The 20991-nt window shown below is 51.7% G+C and overlaps 1 protein-coding gene across 1 annotated transcript in view; it reads right to left on the reverse strand.

Annotated features, from left to right (window-relative positions):
* Positions 1-20991, reverse strand: part of LOC101689691 (ATP-binding cassette sub-family A member 17-like) — a 62148-nt gene that overhangs the window by 26079 nt on the left and 15078 nt on the right. Inside the window, exons 9-17 of the mRNA XM_045071938.1 lie at positions 18998-19170; positions 18033-18176; positions 16816-16945; positions 15705-15859; positions 14734-14889; positions 14295-14505; positions 12846-12996; positions 8076-8174; positions 310-463 (exon numbers count right to left, since the gene is read on the reverse strand). Coding sequence (XP_044927873.1) covers positions 310-463; positions 8076-8174; positions 12846-12996; positions 14295-14505; positions 14734-14889; positions 15705-15859; positions 16816-16945; positions 18033-18176; positions 18998-19170 — 1373 coding nt within the window. The remainder of the gene's footprint in view (positions 1-309; positions 464-8075; positions 8175-12845; positions 12997-14294; positions 14506-14733; positions 14890-15704; positions 15860-16815; positions 16946-18032; positions 18177-18997; positions 19171-20991) is intronic.

Consider the following 20991-nt stretch of genomic DNA (forward strand, 5'->3'; position numbering starts at 1 on the left):
ATTCTTTCTTCTTCTTGGTGAGAAGAAGGGCCAAGACCTTTCCTGTGACCTTTCCTGTGACCTTTTCCGATACTTTTCTCCGTTGGGTTAATCCTGGCCACAAAACACTGGGATGTTGCCTTTGAACTAGAGCCGAGAGCCTGGCATTGCTGAAACCTAGCGGGGGCCTGTCTTTTATGTTGGAAATCTGCACATTTTTCCCTCAACCCCTGTGAAAGGTTGACCTGCACTTCTTGACAGAGGAATAGCGTGATTCTAAGAACTGAACGTGCCTCTGCTCTCCTGTGTGCGTGGGACATTCTTCCTCACCCCTGTGTTCAGCTGGACTGGCAGGCCCGGCTGCATTGAGAAGATCCGGGACTGGATGCGTTTAATCCTGCTGACAGACACTCTTTGTTGGAACTGCGTGGAGGAGATCTTGAGGGCTTGGACATCTGTGTTGCTGTCTGACAGCTTGTTAACCCTAAACCAGGCCGAAACAAAGAGAAATGCAAATTCACAAAAACCACAACTCACGTCAGTTTGTTTGGATCTAGAGAGTCTTAAACAGGCCCCGAGTAATGCTGAATTAACTGAATATTGAGTTAACTGACCAATGGCACTTCCAAAGAACGGAGGCGGCCTTACGCAAATTAAGGCAAAAATGAAATACCCCTTAATATCTATCTTATGAGCAAAATAGTCAGTTATAAACATAGCATTGCTGACCATTTTGGCCGGGGCGGGTAAATTACAGCCCGGGGCCAAATCTAGCCCAAGGCCTTGTTTTCTGTTTGGTTCTGAGCTCAGAATGGGTTTCACAATTTTAAATGATTACGTGTTAGATGGTTATCAAAGCACCTGCATACTCTCCTTGATTATGCCCTGAGTCTACATAGCCTAGGATATTCCTCTTGCCCAGAAAAGGTTGGCTGAGCCCCGCTCAAGGCAAAAAGACATTTTCATTGCTGGCAACAAACTGTTAAGAAGTCAGGAAAGATATTTTTATTCATAGCCTCTGGGTCAGTTATTCCTCTAATGGAACTTTTCACAACAAAACAGTCCAGTACAGTGTGGCTCATTTTCCCTCTAGTACAGTTCGGTAAGAGACAGTGTGTTTGTTAGTGTCTATGGCGGTGGCACAAATTATCCACAGGTTTAGTGGCTCAAAACAACAGAAGGGGTCTTGTCTCCCACAGTTCTGTGGGTCAGGAATCCAGGATGGTGGGTGATGGGCCAGGGATGTGGTGGTCTGAAGGCACAGCCGAGGCCAGAGGATCCCCTTCCAAGATGGTGCCCTCCCATGGCTGGTTTACCAGCTAGCTCTCCTGAGTGCGGTTCCGACCAGAATGTCAGTTCTAATTAACATTAACGATCAGGGTACGCGTGAGATAACAAAGACGTGTGCCAGAAATTTGCTTATTCATCCCCAGGGGGAGGGAGTGAGCAGCACTGTTGTTGAGTTGAACGATACTTTTTTTAATACTGGAAGGATATTATCTCATGTTTTTTGCTCTTCTTAATGAGATGGCTCAGGATAGAAGAGGTTTTCAAACTTCCGTTGCGTTATTTGTGTTTTTCTCCATGACTTTCTAAGTCTAGACAATGAACAAAGTGATCAACTAAACCCTGATTTATAGTGTGTACCAAGTTTCGTGTGTAGACGGTCTCACTGTGGTCGACTTCAAACTGTTGACAGATACGCCCATCGCACAGACACGAGTCAGTGTAGACAACCCACGAGCACTGGTAACAGTAGGACACGGCCAGAGCAGGAGGAGATGAAGTCCGTGTGTTACCATTTGTGACACTGTGGTTTGTGATAAGAAATAGATATTTGGTCTTCATTCTGGTCCTGGCACCGAGCTCCTCAAACACTTCCAACTTCCCAAGCAGCGACAGTGGTTAAGGTGTGTTTTGTCGTGCGAATGACGGGACTTTCAGAAAGCGACTGAGGATGGGGGCTGGTTGCCTGGGGAACCATCCACTTCATGGCAAGGTTGGAGCTTTCAAGCCCACCTCCCAACCTCCTGGGAAGCGACAGGGGCTGGAGATCGAGTTTAAGCACCAGCGGCCAGCGATGTAATCCATCCACCGTGCACATGTCCAGAAGCCTCCACAAAAACCCGAGTGGGCAGGACTCAGAGGCTTTCCAGTTGGGGAGCACATGGAGGTATGGGGACTGTCACGTTCTCAGAGAACGTGGACACTTCGGACCCTTTCCCTGTGTCCGTGTTCATCTGGATCCAGAGGCATCTCCTTCATAATGACCTGCTAACTGTGAGAGTGTTTCTCGAGCTCCGTGAGCCCTTCTAGCAAATGAATCGAAAAGGGGCTGTGGGGACGTCTGGTGTGTAGCTAGTTGGGTCAGAAGCACAGGTGACCACATGACTGGGACTGGGGTCCAGATATGGGGGTGGGGGGCAGTCTTGCCGGCCTGACCCCTCAACCTGGGGATTGGACGCCATTCTTCCAGGTAGGAAGTGTCAGGATAGAGTTCATTGCTTGGTGGTGTGGAAAAAAAAAAACAAAAAAACAAGACACACCAGAATGGATATCACAATTGTACCCCTGTTTTTATCATGACTTATTTATAAGCATGAGCCATTTAATTTTTAATAATTGCTCTGTTTCACTGGCTCGCACAATTCTCGATAATTTAATAACTGGCTCTCGTGAGCCAATGTGAGCCAACCCCAGCAAACCTCGGGAAGGCTGAGAGAGCTAGCGAGCAGGGCCCCGACACTTTGGTGACCTAGCCTACGAGTCACCCAGCCAGTTCTGCAAACTTGCTTTTACTTGTCAGTCGTGCTTACGGTTAGGAGACCCGGAGGCCCTCCCTGCCTTTGGCTGGGCTCTGCTTCTCCAGTTGATGGTTCCTCCATGACTTTTCCAGGCGTTGTGCTTGTCCGTTCTTTAGCGTTTCTACACGCAGGGAGTATTAGTGACAATCCCTGGGATTTGCGGGGCCTCTTGTCAGGACGTCATCTGCAGTGGGTGTGTGGGGAGAGGGGACACCACAGGGCACTTCGCCACAGTGTTTCCTTTGATATTTCACAGCGTAAGGTTGTATTTTTACATTTTTCCTCTTCATGTGGTTTCTGCTAGTAGAATTTTTTTTTCCTATTTACAAAAATAAGAGTGTCGCTTATTAAGACTGAATTTCAGGAGGGAGGGAGGGGATATGGGATCTCTGTGAGCACCATATCGCGCTTTCCTCAGACACCAGAGTGCGAGCTTCTCGGAGGCTTCTGCCCTGCGGTAGATGGGATCCAGCTCGTCCCTCAAATCTCTACCTCCTGGTGTCTGCTCTCTGTCCTCCTCCCCCAGTTTTATTGAGATATAAGCGACATAGGCACTTGTGTAAGTTTCCGGGGTACGTATATACTGTGGACTGGTCCGTCGCCTCACGTAGTTACAATAGCTTTTTCTTGTGGTGAGAGCTTTTACGATCTGCCCTCTTAAAACCTGTCAGATATACAATAGAGGACCGTTAACTGCAGTTGCCACACCATACGTGACATGCCCAGAACTTACTTGCCGTGGAACTGCAGGTCTGTGCCCTGTGACCCTCTTTGCCTGATCCGCCCCTAACTCCCCCCTCAACCCCTTCCTCTGGCGACCACACAACTGTTCTCAGCTTCCAGGAGGTTGTCTGTCTGTGTGATTTTGAGATTCCTCATGTAAGTGAGACCATACAGGACTTGTTTTTCTCTGTCTGACTTATTTCATGGTTCATGATGCACTCAGGGTCCATCTGTGTCAGTGCAAACAATAGGATTTTTCCTTCTTTTTGATGATGAATAGTGTTCTGTTGTGGGCACTGGGGGTTTGCACACAGTATAGAAATGTTTTACTTTGATACCATCCTACTTGTTTATTTTTGTTTCTGTCGCTTGTGCTAATCTCCTCCCCTAGATGGTGATCTGCACCTAGTGCCTCACTTTTTTTTTTTTAAGTTGTAGCTTTTTTTCTTTTTTGAAGATTTTATTTATTTATTTGAGGGGCGCCTGGGTCACTCAGTGGGTTAAGCCTCTGCCTTCGGCTCAGGTCATGATCTCAGGGTCCTGGGATCGAGCCCCGCATCGGGCTCTCTGCTCAGCAGGGGGTCTGCTTCCTCCTCTCTCTGCCTGTCTCTCTGCCTACTTGTGATCTCTCTGTCAAATAAATAAGTAAAATCTTAAAAAAAAAAAAAAAGATTTTACTTATTTATTTGGCAGAGAGCAGCATGAAGAGCGGAAGGGAGAGAGAGAGGGTTGAGCAGACTCCCTGCTGAGCGTGGAGTGTGACGTGGGGTCGATCTCATGACGCCAAGATCATGACCTCAAGCTGAAACCTAGAGTCAGATGGTCTAGTAACTGAGCCATCCAGGTGCCCCTAGATAATTTTTTTTTTTAAAGACACCGAAGATTTGTACATGGCAATGAACCCACTGGACCTTTGGTTGTACACAAGACACCGCACCCAGCCACCGAAGAACACAGGTTGTAAGCTGAGCCACAGACAGAACATTTTGAAGGACGGAGGCTATCCGGAGTGTATGCTAGGACCAGAGTGAAATGCGGCCAGAAATCAAGTGGATTAACAAGACAAAGAAGGCAAGACCAAACAAGAAAACAGTTTTTTAAAAATATCTCCCTGAATTTGGAAATTAAGAAACACAGTTCTAAGCAAGCCACCTGTCAGAGCAGAAAGCACATGGAAAAATAAGCAGATTTCTGACCAAATAGTAAAGAAAATACTACATAGCCAAAAAGCTGAGATGCAGGCAAGTGCAGCTCAGAGGGAGATTTGTATCACGATGTATTCCCCTCCTCAGGAGAGGCCATCCCTCCTCTCAACTTGTAGTGAGCCAGTTGTGGTCAAGCCTCTACTGTGAGATAAGCAAGTGGAGATGTAAAGACTGGAAAATAAGAAGCAGCTCTGTCTTTACACTTGATAGTTACACACAAAATACTAAGGAAATCAACCCCAAACTGTTTGAATAAGGGAGTTAAATAATATCTCCAGATGTAGATAATGCAAAAATGATTTCTGGATCTGCAACAAGTGATTGGAAACGAAATTCAGAAATCCATTTCCAAACTTTCAAAAATTTCAAAATATGTAGGAGTCAGTTTCACAAAACATACGCAGAACTTCTGGAAACTGCAAAACAGGGCTGGTAAAAATTAGCGGTGACCTCCCATATCAACGAAGCTGTGGATTGGGAGGGTGAGTGTTTGAGGTGTGTGCCCCAGATTAATCTGTAAATTCAATTTAGTACCAGTCATATCATATACCCAGCAGGTTAAAAAAAAAAAATAGACTCAGGTAAAAAAAAAAAAAAATGGGGGCGCCTGGGTGGCTCAGTGGGTTAAGCTGCTGCCTTCGGTTCAGGTCATGATCTCAGGGTCCTGGGATCGAGCCCCGCATCGGGCTCTCTGCTCAGCAGGGAGCCTGCTTCCCTCTCTCTCTCTCTCTGCCTACCTCTCTGTCTACTTGTGATCTCTCTCTGTCAAATAAATAAATAAAATCTTTAAACAACAAAAAAAAATGGACTTTACAGTCTAGAAACTTTTACATTATAGAAAAACCAAGCAGAAAGCACCGAGTTCCCTTTTATTTATTCTACGCCTGCTCCCCACCCCCTCCCCGTTTTCCCTATTGTGAACAGCTTGCGTTCACCTGCTGTTACCAGCTGTAACTGAGGGACCAGTTTTCCAACAAGGTCTTTTTTTTTCCCCCCAAAAATAGAAACTAACGAGTTTATATTTAAATTTACACATTAACACAAACAACCTATAATGGTCTAAACAATCTTCAAAAAATAGACCTGGAGAAACCATCTGCTCCCTGACTTCAAGACGTCCCACAAAGCTGCAGTGATCACAGTGGCGTGGGACTGGCTGGTGTGGGACAGCAACGAGTTCCATGGGACAGGGTAGGGGATGTAGAAATTGACATACACGTTGACCGATTTTCAGTGAAGGCATCCAAACAATTTGGTGTGGAAGGACGTCTCTTCCCCAAATTGTCCCTCAAGCCTGGATACCCATGTGCAGGAAAAAGAACCTCAGCCTTTTGTCACACTGCACACAAAAGTTAGTACCAGGTGGGCCACAGAGCTAATGCAGAAGCGGAAATGGTCCGGTTCCCAGAAGAACATGTAGCAGAATGACTCTGTGACACATGGGTGGGCTCTGAGAACAGGCAGGAAGAGAGAAGCTCAGGCGGGGCAGAAAACAGGCCTGACGAAGGACTCGTATGGAGCCTTAGGGTCGATATTTGTGCCCCTTTTGGTACGTCTGTTATACTTCGATAAAAATGTAATTGTTTAAAAGAACTCAGAGGAAGCATTGAACCAAGGATCAGACACAGCTGGAGGGAGAAGAGGCAACCTGGATGACACGTCGGGGGATATTATCCAGCATGCGGCTCCGGTAGGCAGAGGGCTGGAAAAGGTGAAAAAGAAGAGAAAACTAATAGAGCACCGAGAATGAGAAGATCTAACCCCTGTCCCACGGTGAGAGAACGGAAAGCAGCAGATACACTGGGCGCTGTGGAACTCAGGAAAGGCATTGCACTGGGGCCGGAAGTCCATCAGACATCCAGGACAGTAATTAAAAAGAAAACTGAACCAAGACAGACCATGGGGAACGTGCATGACTTCTAAAGTGAAGAGTGGCCAGATTTCTTTCAAAGGAGCACGAGGTAAACCTACGGCTCACTTTCAGCAGCAAGAATGGAGACTCGGAAATAGTCTGGGAATAACTTTCTTTCTTTCTTTTTTTTTTTTTTTTGCAAGATTTATTTGAGAAAGAGAGTGAGAGAGAGCATGAGTGGGCGAGTACAGCTGGGGAAAGGCAGAGGGAGAAGCAGACTCCCCACCAAGCAGGCAGCCTGGTATGGGGCTCGATCCCAGGACCCCGAGATCACACCCCAAGCTCAAGGCAGATGCTCAAACAATTGAGCCACCCAGGTGCCCTGGCAAACAACTTTCAATCTGGTGACAATATCCTTTAAAAATTAGAGAACTAAAATCATTTCCAGACCCCTGCCCCCAAAATACCCAAAAAACGAAAACCCCCAAAGACCCCCAACACCAAAAAACACTAGTGTTTTTGGCTCCTGCATAAAAACGCTAATGGGTGCCATGCAGAATGTCCTGTGGGCAGGAGGACAGTTATCGGAGATGGAAGAGGAATGAACCCGGAGCAGGTGTATATTTACATGGGTTTAAGTGGCCACTGCTGTTCTCAAACACGAATATTACAGTTCTATGGAGTTGAAAAAAGGATTAAAATATACAGTCTATACAAGTTGGTGACGGCAGGATGCGTGCCTGTCCCATGGTCTCAGCGTTTTCCAGGAGCAGAGCAAAGATACGACTTCACTTGGCACCTTGACAAATTACAGAGATGTGTTTCAGTATCTACGCCGACCGCTAACGTAGTACAGTAAGAACGCAGAATTTCCCACTAGCGTGGGGGAAGAAACTATAGACTGAGGAAAAAGAACCCCCCAAAAGGGAGAGAAAAAGCCACGTAGACTGGTGGAAAATATAAAAGAAAAAATATATTTTAATGTATCATTAGTAGCATTTGTAAACTGCAGGCGTGTTGCACATAACAGATACATATTCCCGCATCTGATGTCGCTCTCTGGCCTTGTTTTGCCTTTGGGGTGAATCATCGGGATCTGCCCATCCCGGCCCTCCTCGAAGGACACTGCATCCCTGCTTCCTGACATTCACTACCACCACTACCTTCACTCTGTGCTACCACCAGCCCAGCGGGGGTGGGGAGGGTGGGGGGTAGGGGGGGTGGATGTGGGGGTGGTAATAAGCCTTCCTCATTGACTAAAGAGCCTCCCAGGTGATACAATTTCTGTTTGGTTTGTTTTTCCCTCCTGGAAGGTGATACAATGTATCCAGCACATCCCTGCTGAGCAGTATCCCTATTCCTAGAAGTCCCCATGGGAGGCTGGCCGGCCACCCTGCAAGGGCAAGGGTGTGCCCCGGAGAAGCCAAGCGTGGGACGTGGGTTAGACGCAGGACCCTCAGGACCCCTCCCACTGTGAAAGCCTTTGGGGTCTGCGGCTGCAAACTTGCTTACCGCATGAAGACCTCCTCCATGGTGGTGACCGCCACTTGGAAGTTGGCGACCCCCAGCTCCTCCTGCCTCGCTTCCAGCTGGGTGAAGAGAGATGCAAACCTGCAAGGGAAGGGCGGTTCCATTCCTCACAGGTGGGAAGGGGCCTCCTCCCTGTCACCCACCACCCCCCCCCCCACTTCCCACGGGGCAAACCGTAGGGGCTGGGGAGTCAAGACTCTCTTTGTTCAGAGCTCAGCCTTGTCACCCCCCAGCTCCAGGACTCTGAACATGAGCAGCAAGGGCGACAGCATTTACCCCAGAGCATGTCTGGGATGACCACTCTCACACCCAGCTCGTAAATAATCCATCTGTGTTCTGCTACTTTTGGAGTGCTTACTAAGTGCCCGGGGCATTCCAAGCCCTGTTCCACCTCACCAGCTCAGTCAATTGTCTCAACAGTTCTTCAGCTCCTCGGAGACAGCTGCGAGAGGTTAAGCAACTTCCCCCAGATCACACAGCCGGATGTAGCCAGAGCGGGAGGCAAACTCAGAGGCCCGCTCAAAAGACTGTGAGTGCCCTTTCCCCACCCTGCTGTTCCACTAAATGAGGAAAGGAGCTAATGCTTAACCCTGTTAATCCAGAGCCCTTCCTTATGAATGCCTTCCATAGTTTGGAGCTGAAGGAATCAGGACTTTTTGTGCGATATTAAGAAATCCACAATCTCCTACGTTGCAGGTTTCTGCTCCTTCAAGCCAGTGTCCAGGCCAACAACGTGCCTTTAAGAAACCTGTGGGCATGCGGGATGCCCCAGAGAGGCCGCACCATGCACCACCATGGACGGCGCGGAGGGTGAGAGCATGAGCTGCGCACTGTTGGGGGCTGCCTTTTGAGGCCAGTGTCTGCCCCTTATGGGTTGTGTGACTCTGGGCTCATTCTTTCATCTCGCCCACTCTCCTCATCGGGGTGACAGACACGACCTCGCGCCCCAAGGGAGCTAAATGCAAGGACCGCAGCAAAGCAGCCCGCCTGTGCTGTGAGTTCAGCAGTCAGACCCTCACAGGGTGCGCTGCCTTGCCCTTCAGTCTCCCGGGACTGAAATCATGCCCGTCAATGAGGCTGTCTTGCAGCAAGGTTTACCTATCGGGAAATGCCTTGTTCTCACCCCAGCCAAGAGGCAGACCTTTCCCTCACCCTGCAGAGGGCTCTCCCACCCCCTTCAAGTGATTCCTCTCCAGTCCACACACAACCAGTATCCGGACTCCTACTGTCAGAGGTGCCTTGTACCTCTGTATCTCATTTCATCTGGGTGACATGTTTCTGAGGCTCAACCACACCAGTGCACGCCTTAATAGTTTCTTCTCATTCATCATGGAGGGTTGTTCAACAAAAGTAGTATACTACAGTTTGATCATTGGTTCCCCTGTTGGTTGACTTTAGACAGAAGGGATAGGGTTTGGGTCAGAGGGGCTTGGCCAGGCTCTGGGCGGCTTCTCCAGGAGCCCTGAGTCACCATGAAGCTGCCATGCCCTGGAGGACTTGGAGATGCTCTGATCAGGGGTTCTGGCTGGGTTCAGCCTTCCAGAAATCCTGCCGAGACCCCAGACCTAGGGGCCAAGCCATCCTGGAATTCCAGGTAAGTTCATTCAATGGCTCTTATATTGCTAAAAACTTTGTGTTTATGTCCACGTTCTAGATGTTGGTATTAGTATCAGAGTGTGCTTCTCCCTTCTGTATTTTCTGAAAGATTGGGGAGATTTATTTGTCTAGCAACTGATGGGACCTGCAATTCTCTTTTTGGTAACATTTGTCATCGCAAATTCGATTTAATGAGTAGATGTGTGGTTCTTAGATTTTCCTCTTTTACTTTGTGTCCGGTTGAGTAGGTTGTGTTTTTCAAGGAATCAGCCCATTCTACAGTGTCCAGTGTATTTGTGGTATTTTCTCATGAAGTTGTCCTAAGTCTGTGCTTGGGCTGAGAAATGGTCCACTCATTCCTGATGCTGGTTCTTATATTTCTACTTTTCTTTAATGGCTTTGGCAGGAGCTCATCACTGTTACTAATATTTGTAATAAACAACACCTGGCTAGTTTAGTCTTCTCAATTTTTTTTTGTTGTTGTTTCTTATTCCATCATTTGCTCTCTTTGAATTTATTATTTCTTTTCTTCTCTGTACTCTTCACTTCTCTCTGCTTTTTCTTCCTCCCTCAGCTGGAAGCACAGGTCATTGGTTTTAAGGCTTTCTTCTTTCCTAACGTAGTGTTTCAAAGCTGTATGTTTCCCTCTGGGCACCGCAGTAGCAGCATATGAACATTTCAAGTCTGTTTTTTCATTGCTGTCCAACTAAAAAAAAAAAACTCTTTGTAATTCCTTTTTGACCCATAAGCTATTCAGAAGTGTGGTGTTGAACTTCTGTGTGGATTTTCTAGGTATCTTTTCATAATCGAGTGGTAATTTAACTCTTCTGCTATGTGATGAGGAGCCTGGCTCATGGCTGAGACTGTACAGGTGAGGCAGGAATTAGCGTGGGAAGGACCCGGAATCTGCCTCCTCACCAACACAGCAGACTCATTGGCAGGCTCCGTCTAAGGTGCCTGGCACTGGAAGTTAGATTCAGAGACATTAGGTAAGAGAAAGAAATAAAAGGCTTCCAGATTGGAGAGGAAGAAGTAAAATGATCTGTTTGCAGAAGACATGATCTTATATGCAGAAAACTCTATAAAGACGCCACAAAGAAGCTGTGAGAACTAATAAGTAAATTCAGCAAAGGAGCAGGATGTAAAGTCAACACACAGGAATCAGGGGCATTTCTAAGTACAATGAACAAATCTGAAAAGGAAACTACAGGAACAACCCCACTTACCATTGCATCCAACAATAAAATACTTAGGGATTAACTTAATCAACGAAGTGAAAGACTTGTAGAATGAAAGTTGTCAAACACCACTGAAGGAAAGTAAAGAAGAGGGAAATCCATGGAGACACATCCCGTGTTCATGGACTGGAAGATGTAATGCTGTTCAAACACCAGTGTCAGCCCGAGCATTCCACAGTCAGTACAGGTCCTACCAACAGAGCAATGATTTTTTTTTTTTTTTTTTTGCAGAAATAGAAAAACCCATCCTAAAATTCATACGGCATCTCAAGAAACCCTTAATAACCTCTCCCCCCAAAAAACTGTCGCAAAAGAACAAAATGAGAGAATCACACAAAAAATCACACAAAAACTTCACAACATGGGATCTGGCAATGATTTCTTTGGACGTGACACCAAGGGCACAGTAACAAAAGAAAAAATATACACGTTGGACTTCATTAAATTTAAAAATTCTGCACATCAGGAAACACTGTCCTTGGAGCAAAAAGGCAACCCATTGAATGGGATAAAATATTTGCAAATCCTGTATCTGATAAAGGACTAATACCTGTAATATAGAGAGAAGTCCTACAACTTCAGAACAATAGAAAACAGTCTGGATCAGAACTGGGCAAAGGACGCGAGGGGCACCCGGCCGGCTCAGCCAGAGACGTGTGCAACTCTTGATCTCAGGGTCCTGAGTTTGAGCCCCACCTTGGGGACAGAGGGGGCTCAATTAAAAAAAGTATTTTTTAAAAAATGCATAATAGGCATTGCTCCAAAGAAGACCTGTGAATAGCCAGTACACTCACGAGAAGATGCTTGACATCACCATCGTTAGGGAGATGCAAAGCGAAACGACAGTGAGTCACCGCCTCATACTCCTTAGGTCGGTGACTGCTAATAGAACAGAACAGAACACAGCAGGTACTGGGGAGCCGCGGAGAAACTGGAATTCTTGTGTGCTGTGGGAGGGAATGCAAAATGGCTCAGCACCCCTTCTTCTACGTAAATATACCCCAAAGAATCCGAAGCAGAGTCTGAAAAGATACTTGTACACCATGTTCATAATGGCATTATTCACGGTAGCTCAAGCGTGGCAGCAGCCCAAGTGTGCACGGATGAAAGGATAAACACAGCGCGCGTGAGATGTGAGATGGCACATTATGCAGCCTTAAAAAGGAAGGAAATTGTGCACTGAACCTTGAGGACCTTATGCTCAGCAGTCTAAGCCAGTCACAAAAGGACAAATGCTTCCCTATGTAACAGGAGCTTAGAGCAGCCCGAATCATGGAGACAGAAAGTGCGGCTCTGGGTGCCAGGGGCTGGGGTGCTCTCAGAAGTAAGGGGCCCAGTAGAGAGACAAACTGACGGTGTAGGTGAGCAGGGCGAGTCAGGCACATGGGCTTTTGAGAATTGAGCATGGAAAGACCTGGAGCCGGGGCTGAAGGGTGAGCCTCTGGGAGGAAGAGGTTGTGTCCTTGGCTGTACAGATGGGAGGAAGAAAGAAACTCGTGACGGGAGTGAAGGGGACTTCCCTTCGGTGGCTCTCATCTTCCCAGAGCTCAGGTTCCTGCTTGAGAACAAGCTGAGGGAGAGGAGCCCGTGGGGAGTGCCAGGGACCACACTGAAGCCCGAAATAAAGAAAATCGGGCCGAACATTCATCTCAGCTCCGCCACCCAATAAAGGGCTTCTGACTTTAACCTGAAGGCTACGGGAAGCCATTGAGGGTTTTGAAGGAGGGAGGGGATATGACCAGAGCCCCGTGTTTTCGAGTGTGATCTGGCTGGAGTGTGCTGTCTTCCCAGCAGATGCCCAAGGCCTGGGGAGTCCAGACCCCAGCAGAATAGAGAGTCCTCGCTGGGGAGACAGGCAGAGAGGTGGCTCTGAACTCTGTCCCCGCAAACAGCTCCTCCTGTCCTCTGGGGTCCGCACCTGTGTGTGTCCTTTTTAGGAAGAATGAAGGTTAATTCTTCTCCCTTGCTGGACTGCAAAACCGCATTTGGGATATGGTGATAAATCAGACAACAGATCTCCTCTGTGTTGCAGTGAGGTTTCTTCAACAAAGTCATGTAATATCCGCCGCCTGAAACATAATTTCAGAGACCCTGAAACGTCCTTACTCCTTTCCCGTGGCTCGGAATGCACAGCTTCGCAGGAAAGTGGAGCAGGGCCGGGGGGGGGGGGGGGGGGGGGGGGGCGCTGTGGGGCTGGATGGAAACCCCAGGGAAGTCGCTCTCGAGGGCTCTCACGGGCGCTCATTAAAGGGGCGTGAGGCAGACAATAAGAGAAATGGGGAAAATCTATATTATCAGTGACATAGGCTGAGGAGAAAGATAATCATTGGAGGGGACTTGGGGGGTCGAGGAGTGTGATTCTAAACAGAGTCATGAGGCCTAAGCGTGGCCAGCGCTGGCCGGGGAGGGAGCCGGAGGGCAGGAGCACAGCAGGGGACTGGAAGAGCACTGGAAATGCCACTGCGTGATGGGACCAGGCCAAGCAAGGCCCTGCGGGCCAATCCTAGGACTTTGACTTTCTCTCGGTGGGAGGGAAGATCACTGCAGAGCCAAGCAGAAGGGTAACAGTCATTCGGACAACCGAGCAGAGACAGGGGGTGAGTTAGCCAGCGAGTGCAGTAATCCAGGAGGGGACGGACAACAGGCCAGGGCGCTAGCCAGGCGTGGAGGTGGAAGAAGGGAAGGCCCCCCCAGGGCCTGCACACCGATGGGATCTGGGCTCTGAGAGATGGAGAGGTCAGGGAGCCTCCAAGGTTTTGGCCAAGCTCCCACGAGAAAGGAGCTGTCTGTGCTGGGGGCAGTGGGTGTGGTCGTTGAGAGCAGGGGCCCCTGGTCTGCTCAGGGTGTGTACAAGCCCCATAGAGCTGGTCGGCGTCCACACCGCTGCGGAGTAGGCTCCAGGTGCAGGCCTGCGGAGTTTAGGAAGGCATCCGGGCTGCAGACACACACAAATTCCAGCACAGGAGACTGGACGAGGTCAGGGCGTGGGCACAGGCACGTCCACGCCACAAGCAGCAGAGACCAGGAGGGCGTGGGGTCCAGGAGAACAAGGGGGCCACCATGGAAACCACCCACACCCACCCAGGCGCTCTGCACACACTGCTCACTCCTTGAGGAACCCGGTTTTTGAGGTCCATTTTCTAGATTGGACGGGGAAGGCTAAGGTCGTCCTGGCCACGTGGATGGAGGCTATGAACCAGCAGAGTGAAGCTCAGACTTCGATCTCCTGACTCAGGGTCTCAGACTGTCTGCACCTCACTCCCCGCTGCTATCTCGGGGGCCCTCCGGGGAAGCAAACTGTCCCAGGGCCGGGGCCAGGGCCCGTGGGGAAGGGAGGCCGGCCGGCCCGCCCGCCCACGCCACTCACCGTACTTCCACTTGAGAAACATCGAGGACCCGCAGCACTGCAGCTCCCCCTTGGCCATGATGGCCACGCGGTCCCCCAGCAGGTCAGCCTCGTCCATGAAGTGCGTGGTCAGCAGCACGGTGCGGTCGCTCTTGTGCTGCTGCAGGAGGTCCCAGATGGCCCTCCTGGAGAGGGCGTCCATGCCCGAGGTGGGCTCGTCCAGCATCAGCACCTGCGGGCAGAGTGGTGGCTGCTGGGGGTGGGGGCAGAGCGGGGTCACGGGCCGGGGCTGGCTGTGCAGGAGGCCCTGTGAGGCTCCGGTTTGGGAAGATGTAGCCGTCCCCACGCTGGCCGGACCGCTCTGCCGGTGTCCGGGGGCTGTAGCCAGCCCAAGCCACATGGGGGCTGGAGCCCCAGGCCCCAAGTGGCCGTCCCCGTGCATGGCCTCCCGCCCGCCTACCTTGGAGCCCGCTATGAGGGCGATCCCAATGGAGAGCTTGCGCCTCATGCCCCTGCTCAGGAATCGGCTCAGGGTGTCCTGCTTGTCCTCCAGGCCGAGCATGTGCAGCATCCGCTGGACTTCCTCGGGGCACTTCCGATGGGACAAGCCCTTCAGCTGCGAGAGTGGGGACGGAGAGGTCCGGCAGGGGCTCCTGGGGCGGGGTGGCCTGTCCAGTCCGTGAGGAGCCTGGCCTCCGTGTTGTCCCCTTCCCACCTCCCCGGTAGATGCCCATCATCCAGCCAGCACTTTGTTAGCATATACGTAAACTCGGCACAAGAGGCTTACTACCTTCAGGGAAAGGGATGCGCAAAAGGCTTTTGTATTTTGAACCGCGTGAACATACATCTCATCGACACTGAGTGCAGCACGTTAAAGGATCACACAACAAGACCTAACGGGAGGTGTCCCCAGGAGGCTCAAGGGATAAAAAATCTGTGTTGCGTAATGAAGAGTCTGGTCGGCCTCTGTCCCCAGCTACTGGGAGGGACCTCTAAATCCTTGGTGTGATGGGGTGCCCTGGTTATTCACCTTGTACCTGGGGCCACATCGGAGTTTATGTTAATACGTTGACTCCAGACCTGCTGGGAGTGGAGAGATGTGCCCCAGGATTCGACCGTTCAGGCCTGTGTGATGAAGCTCCGAGAGAAACTGGACACTTGCCGGTTAAGTGAGCTACCGGGTACACAGCCACGTCCCAGCCGGGCGGACACGGGCCCAGACCTCACTCTGCGTGTCTCTTTTCTTCGCTGGTCCCGATTCGTATCCTCTATAGTCAAACCGTACCCCATGCCCCCGGCCCCTTCCTGAATGTTTAGGGACTCACGTCCAGGGAGGTTTAGGGGCCTGCAGAGGCTGGGTTGGAAGGCTACAGTCTGCCCCTCCCCAAGATCGGACGCAGAGGAAACACAGCCCGCCGTCCATGAACGCACCTGAGCATAGAAAGAAAGATGCTCGGCTACGGTGAGATCTGGGAACAAGATATCGTGCTGGGGGCACCAGCCCAGGCTCCTCCGGATCTTAGCCATATCGCGAGAAATTTCATACCCCTTGATATAGGCCCATCCACCTGAAGGGGGAATAAGACCTAGGAGGAGCAAGTACAAGACATATGCCAAGGTCATGTTCCCACAGAGCACCCCGCAGACCCGGGGCTCACAGATGCCCAGTGCTCGCATCAGATGGCCTCACTCCTTGTCACAGTCAGTGACCTCCATGGACTGTGTGTTCCATGACCCTGCATGAGGATGTGTGGCAGAACAGAGACGGAGACATCTCTCCTGCTTCTGAGGAGTGCCTGTCCAGCTAGGGAACAAACACATGGGCGCACGGAAAGCAAATTACACTGTCATATGCGCCAGGCGATACTGCGGAAATGGGGTTCGCTAGAACACTTCGCCGACTGAGCCACCCGGGCGTCCCTCATGCATTAAAGTTCTTAGCAAACACGGGAAAATATAAATTCTGATTTTTTAACTGACTTTTCCACAAAATGGTCTATTGAGGTCATTCCTCCACATCCACGAAATCTACATAATTTGGGCAGGCTAATAAGATTTATGAATACATGCTCTTTATTTATCCAACGCATGCTAATTAGTTAGTCGGTGGTTTGCAGTGTTCCCGAAGTATGAACTCGTGAGAGGACTTTGCCTTCTTTCCCCTGTATCTCCTTCCTCTATGTCAACCTAAGCAGATTCGGGGCGCCTGGTTGGCTCAGTGGGTCCAGCTCTTGGTTCCAGCCCAGGTCATGGTCTCAGGGCCGCGCCCAGCGGGGAGCCTGAGACGCTCTCTCTGCCTGTGCCCCTCCTTGTGGGAAGAGACGCGCAGAGCCGGGTGCCAGCCCCTGGATCGTGTATGAGACCTACTTCCCCAGACGGGAAGAGCCACCGATGCCCTCTCCCAAGTACGGGGTCACGTGAACCACCAGACACACTACAGACGGTAAAACAAGGAAACAGGGAGTGCTTCATATTACACGTTGGTGGGCTCTCAGGGCGGGTGGAAGGCTCTATTCCTTGAGGGGCCGGCCGGCACAGGTACCTGCCAGCATGCAGCACAGGGTGGTTTTGCCGGCTCCGCTGTGTCCCAGAAGGACGGTGATCTGCCCCTGGTACAGATTCAGGGTCAGATCTTTGACCGCTCTGTGGCTGCCCCTTCCCGTGTCATACACCTGTGGAAGAGTCAGCGTGTGACCGACTCCCTAACGGGCCCGGGGCATTCCTGAAGCATCTATGACCCACATCAAGTCCCAGGGAAGCCGGTCCGTTGGGGGGAATCCAAGTGGGAATGTGGACAAGAGCCCTTCTTTCGGGGCGTAGCTGCCCGGGGCTGCCGGGGAGCCTGATGGGGGTGCCATGCCGGGGGTGGGGGTCTCTCCCCGACACCCACGCCACAGAGGCCAGGGCTCGAGGATGCAGGGCTCAGAGCTTGGCAGGGAGTGTTCTCCCTGCTTCTCCAGCCACACCTTGCCCCGCATGACATGGTAAGCTCTTGGGAAATCGTGCCAGAACCACGTGTCTGCAGACAGCCTGTTTGGTGAGCAGAGGGGAGATCCCTGCTCTCGGAAGCCGCACGAGTGCCTAGCTGTTCCCGCTACTGCCATGTGTGAAGGAGCTGGAGCCATCCCCCGAGTCATGAGTCCCCTGGGCTACGATGGGACACCACCCTGTCCCCCTCCTCGGCTCTCCAGCTCCCACAGGCAGAGGAAGGCGGCACGAAGCGTGACAAGGACACCGCCTCTCCTTGGGCTCATCGCATTTGAAGAACAGAAGATGCCGAAGGAGAAAATGATGCTCTGTGGGACATGCCGGGGCACAGGGCCAATGTCCAGGCATCCTGTCCCGGGAGCGTCTGGTCACGTGGGGCTCTGCATGCAGGAAAGGCCCAGCGAGCGCTGGTCACAGACAAACACACCCCATCTGGAAGCCTGTCCCGAAAGCCAGGACAGCCAGCAACCGGGTATGTGAACCATGGAGGAGCGGCGTGAGGGGCTGAGCTCCAGGGTATCCCTGAGCACCTGTGCTGGTGCGGTGGGGCTGGGGAGAGTGTTTTAGGAGATGCCACCAAGACCCTCCATCCTCCTCCACTCCACTGCACGACAGCAAACAGGAGACATTTCACATTCGATTCCTCTCCTGAGGACAGTGTTGCAGGAGAAAATCCCACCAGGGAAGGAACCTCTTAACCACCATCAGAATGAATCACAAGCCTCTACAAACTATTCATCAATTCTAGGAGGAAGGGTCGTGCGCTGATACCTTGTAGAGATGCTGGATTTCAATCCCCTTCACCAAACTGATGGGCTCTTCCTGAAAGAACTTGCTTTCCGCAGGTTTGCTAAGGTCCCCAATGTCTAGCACGGACCGTGTGAGGAGCAGAGACTGTCTGCGCCAGTGCGACGGCTAGACAGAAAGTCAACTGACATTAGCCTGTTCGGGTGAATCGACTGTCGTCTCCAGGAAGATAAATAGTTTGGTAAATTAAATTCTCCACAGTGCCCGCCTCCAGCCCCCCACCTTTCCTGGTATCCAGCATTTAACGGTGCCCGAAGCCAAGCAACCTGCTCGTGGACTCACTACTGGTAAGCTGCGTTTTCGCCTACAGCTCATAGTCCCGAGGTTGGGGCGAGCGACGGGGGGGTGCACCGCACCCAGGCTCCCAGCGAGCTGGGGAAGCCGTCATGTCGGCTGACAGCCTCCCTGGCTGAGCCTGGGGAGATCCTGAGGTGGACCCTCCTGCAAGGGCCAGCAGGCAGCCACGCAGTGCCCCAGACGGGGTCACCCCCTTCAAAGACCATGGACAGGCCCGCTGGTGGGGCTGTGGGAACACTGCACCCGCAGGTGACCCCACTTTGTAAGGACACAGTGACTCTGAGAAGTTGTTGGGGTCGCCAAGAAAGGGGGAGAGGAGGCAGTGGTGTCCCGTGTAGACTTTCAGGGCCTGACATGGGGGTGGGCACACCAGGACATCGCAGACACGCCTGTAAGGGACTCTGCATGGGACACCTGCTGGGGCAAACATCAGAGACACTGAGATGCGTTCATCACACTCCCTTGGCGACCACAGCTGATAGGTTTGGGGTGAATCCAGGTTCAAGAATCTGGCTTCGATTTCTTGGGATTTGAGATTTCTATCAGGACACCACTGAGATGGCTGAGGGTACGGGGTGGGGCCCTGTAAAAGGGTCTAACATGGCCTATGGAACAACAGCACCGGTACTCACCATGACAAAGAAGTACCACGGCTTAGGGACACCATATTCGCCCAGGAGGATGGCCTCCACGTACCAGGCCACCACGCTGTACAAGACGGCGTCCAACAGCAGCAGCAGCAACACCTGGCAGAAGTTAAACTCCCCGCTCACGCTGCCGATAGTTTTCCACTGCATACCCATGCCTGAGCCAAAGGAAGGACGGTGTCACTGCACGGAAGCCAAACTGCTCCCCTCATACCGCTGGTGACCAGGCCGCTGGCAGGACTGGACTGCCTGGGAGTCAAGGGACGGGCACTGGGAAGGGGAAAGGGAGCGTCGTGGGCTCTCCAGTGAGATAAGCTACTTTCAGGATTGCCAGAAGTGCTAGTGGTTTCCTTAGGCCAAGAAGGGGGTTCTCCATGCGTCAGCACCTGGTAGCCCGTTGTCTTGCTGGGCTAATTCTCACTCCAAGTGAGGTCAGGGTAGTTACCTCCTTACCCTGCAAGCTTGCGTTCTCATTCCCCCTGTGTGGATTACTGGCCCGGCCCCGGGGACCAGCGTCCCGGGAGCAAGCGTCTGGTGCCAACCGTGATCATAGGGGCTCCCGTTCTGCGCGCTGAACCTGGCCCCGTACTGTTGATTCACCATCCGCGCAGGGCCTCATGCACACCTACTCCCGGAACAGGGAAGGGACAGAGGAAGGGCTCGGAACCGGTTCCAGGACTCCAGGGGTGGGAAGTGATCTGTGTGATGCGAAGTGCCAAATCTAAGTGCCAGCTGACAAAGCTTCTCCTTTCGAGCCTCCGAGATACAAAGCGTCTGCTGCCACCTGGCAGGCTCGTGGTGGCGGAACCGCCAACACAGCAGGAGAGACTCGAGGTGGGGGGGCTAGTGCACAGATGGGCCAGGTCCCTGGTCTCCAATGCTTGCCGAGCGCCTGGGGATTCAGTTCTGATCAGGTGTGTTGGGGGTGGGGGGACCCCCGTGGAGGCTGCATTTCCAAACCCGATGGTGAGGGGGACCAGGGGCCAGAGACCCACAGGGATCCCATTCCCATGACCAGTGCGTCGACATGACTTCCCAGAGTGTCGCCATTTGCTGGCCACCCATCAGATCTCACCCGACTCGGGACAGGTTCCAAGGCTGCAGTGGTCACGGGGCACACTTGGCTCCCAAGAGGTCCATCCCTACTCAGTGCAGATCTGCGGGGTGCAGAGGGCAGATGGGCGAGTCTCCTTCCCCACCTCGGCAGTGATGGGATCACCGGTCAACTTTAGGTATTGACCGTGACCGTGTGAGCAAAGAATCACAAAACAGAGCTTTAACAAGCAATCTGAGGGAAATATCGGGGGGACCTGACCCACACCGGGGGGCGGGGAGATCAGTCACCCCAGAAATCCCCAGAGCGCATGCATGCCCCATCTCCGCCCGCCCGTGGCCGGATGTTTGCAGGCAGCCTCGGGCCCGCTCCTGCCGCTTGTCCAAGCTGACAGTCTCTCTGTACCTGGTCTCCCCACACCCCTCACATTCCACACAACTCGCCTCTCGCCAGCTTGTGACTCTTTGTTCCAAACCTTTCTTTTTCTCCCCCTTTTCTCCTTGTTCCTCCGGTTTTCACGATTCCATTTCATTGCCAACATTGATACATTATTCATACTTCTAAAAAAATTTTTTTTCGGTGTCATTGTAGGCTCTACATTATTTGTCTTTAACCAGAGTGTGTCATCAAATGACGTGGCGCGAGGCCCGTTCACAGGGTCTTCTCAGTCCTTCCCCATCCCCGCTACGATCCTACGTCTCCCTTCTGCAGGAGCTCTCAACGCTGTAGGCTTCTCCCGCTTTTGCTGTAGACACGCAGTCCTCTCTCAGAGCAAAAAACCAACAAAACAAAAATACCCCCACGAAAACCAAAGTATTTCCCATTTCCGTTGCCCCGCCCCCATCTGTTGCATCCAGACTGCTGTGCACCAGCCTGTCCTGCTGCCCCATGTCTCAGGCTCCCTGCAGTGGGGGTGGGGAGGGGC

This window comes from Mustela putorius, unplaced genomic scaffold (genome assembly GCF_011764305.1).
Source record: "Mustela putorius furo isolate JIRA1106 unplaced genomic scaffold, ASM1176430v1.1 tig00004007_pilon_pilon_pilon, whole genome shotgun sequence".
Taxonomy (NCBI): Eukaryota; Metazoa; Chordata; class Mammalia; order Carnivora; family Mustelidae; genus Mustela; species Mustela putorius.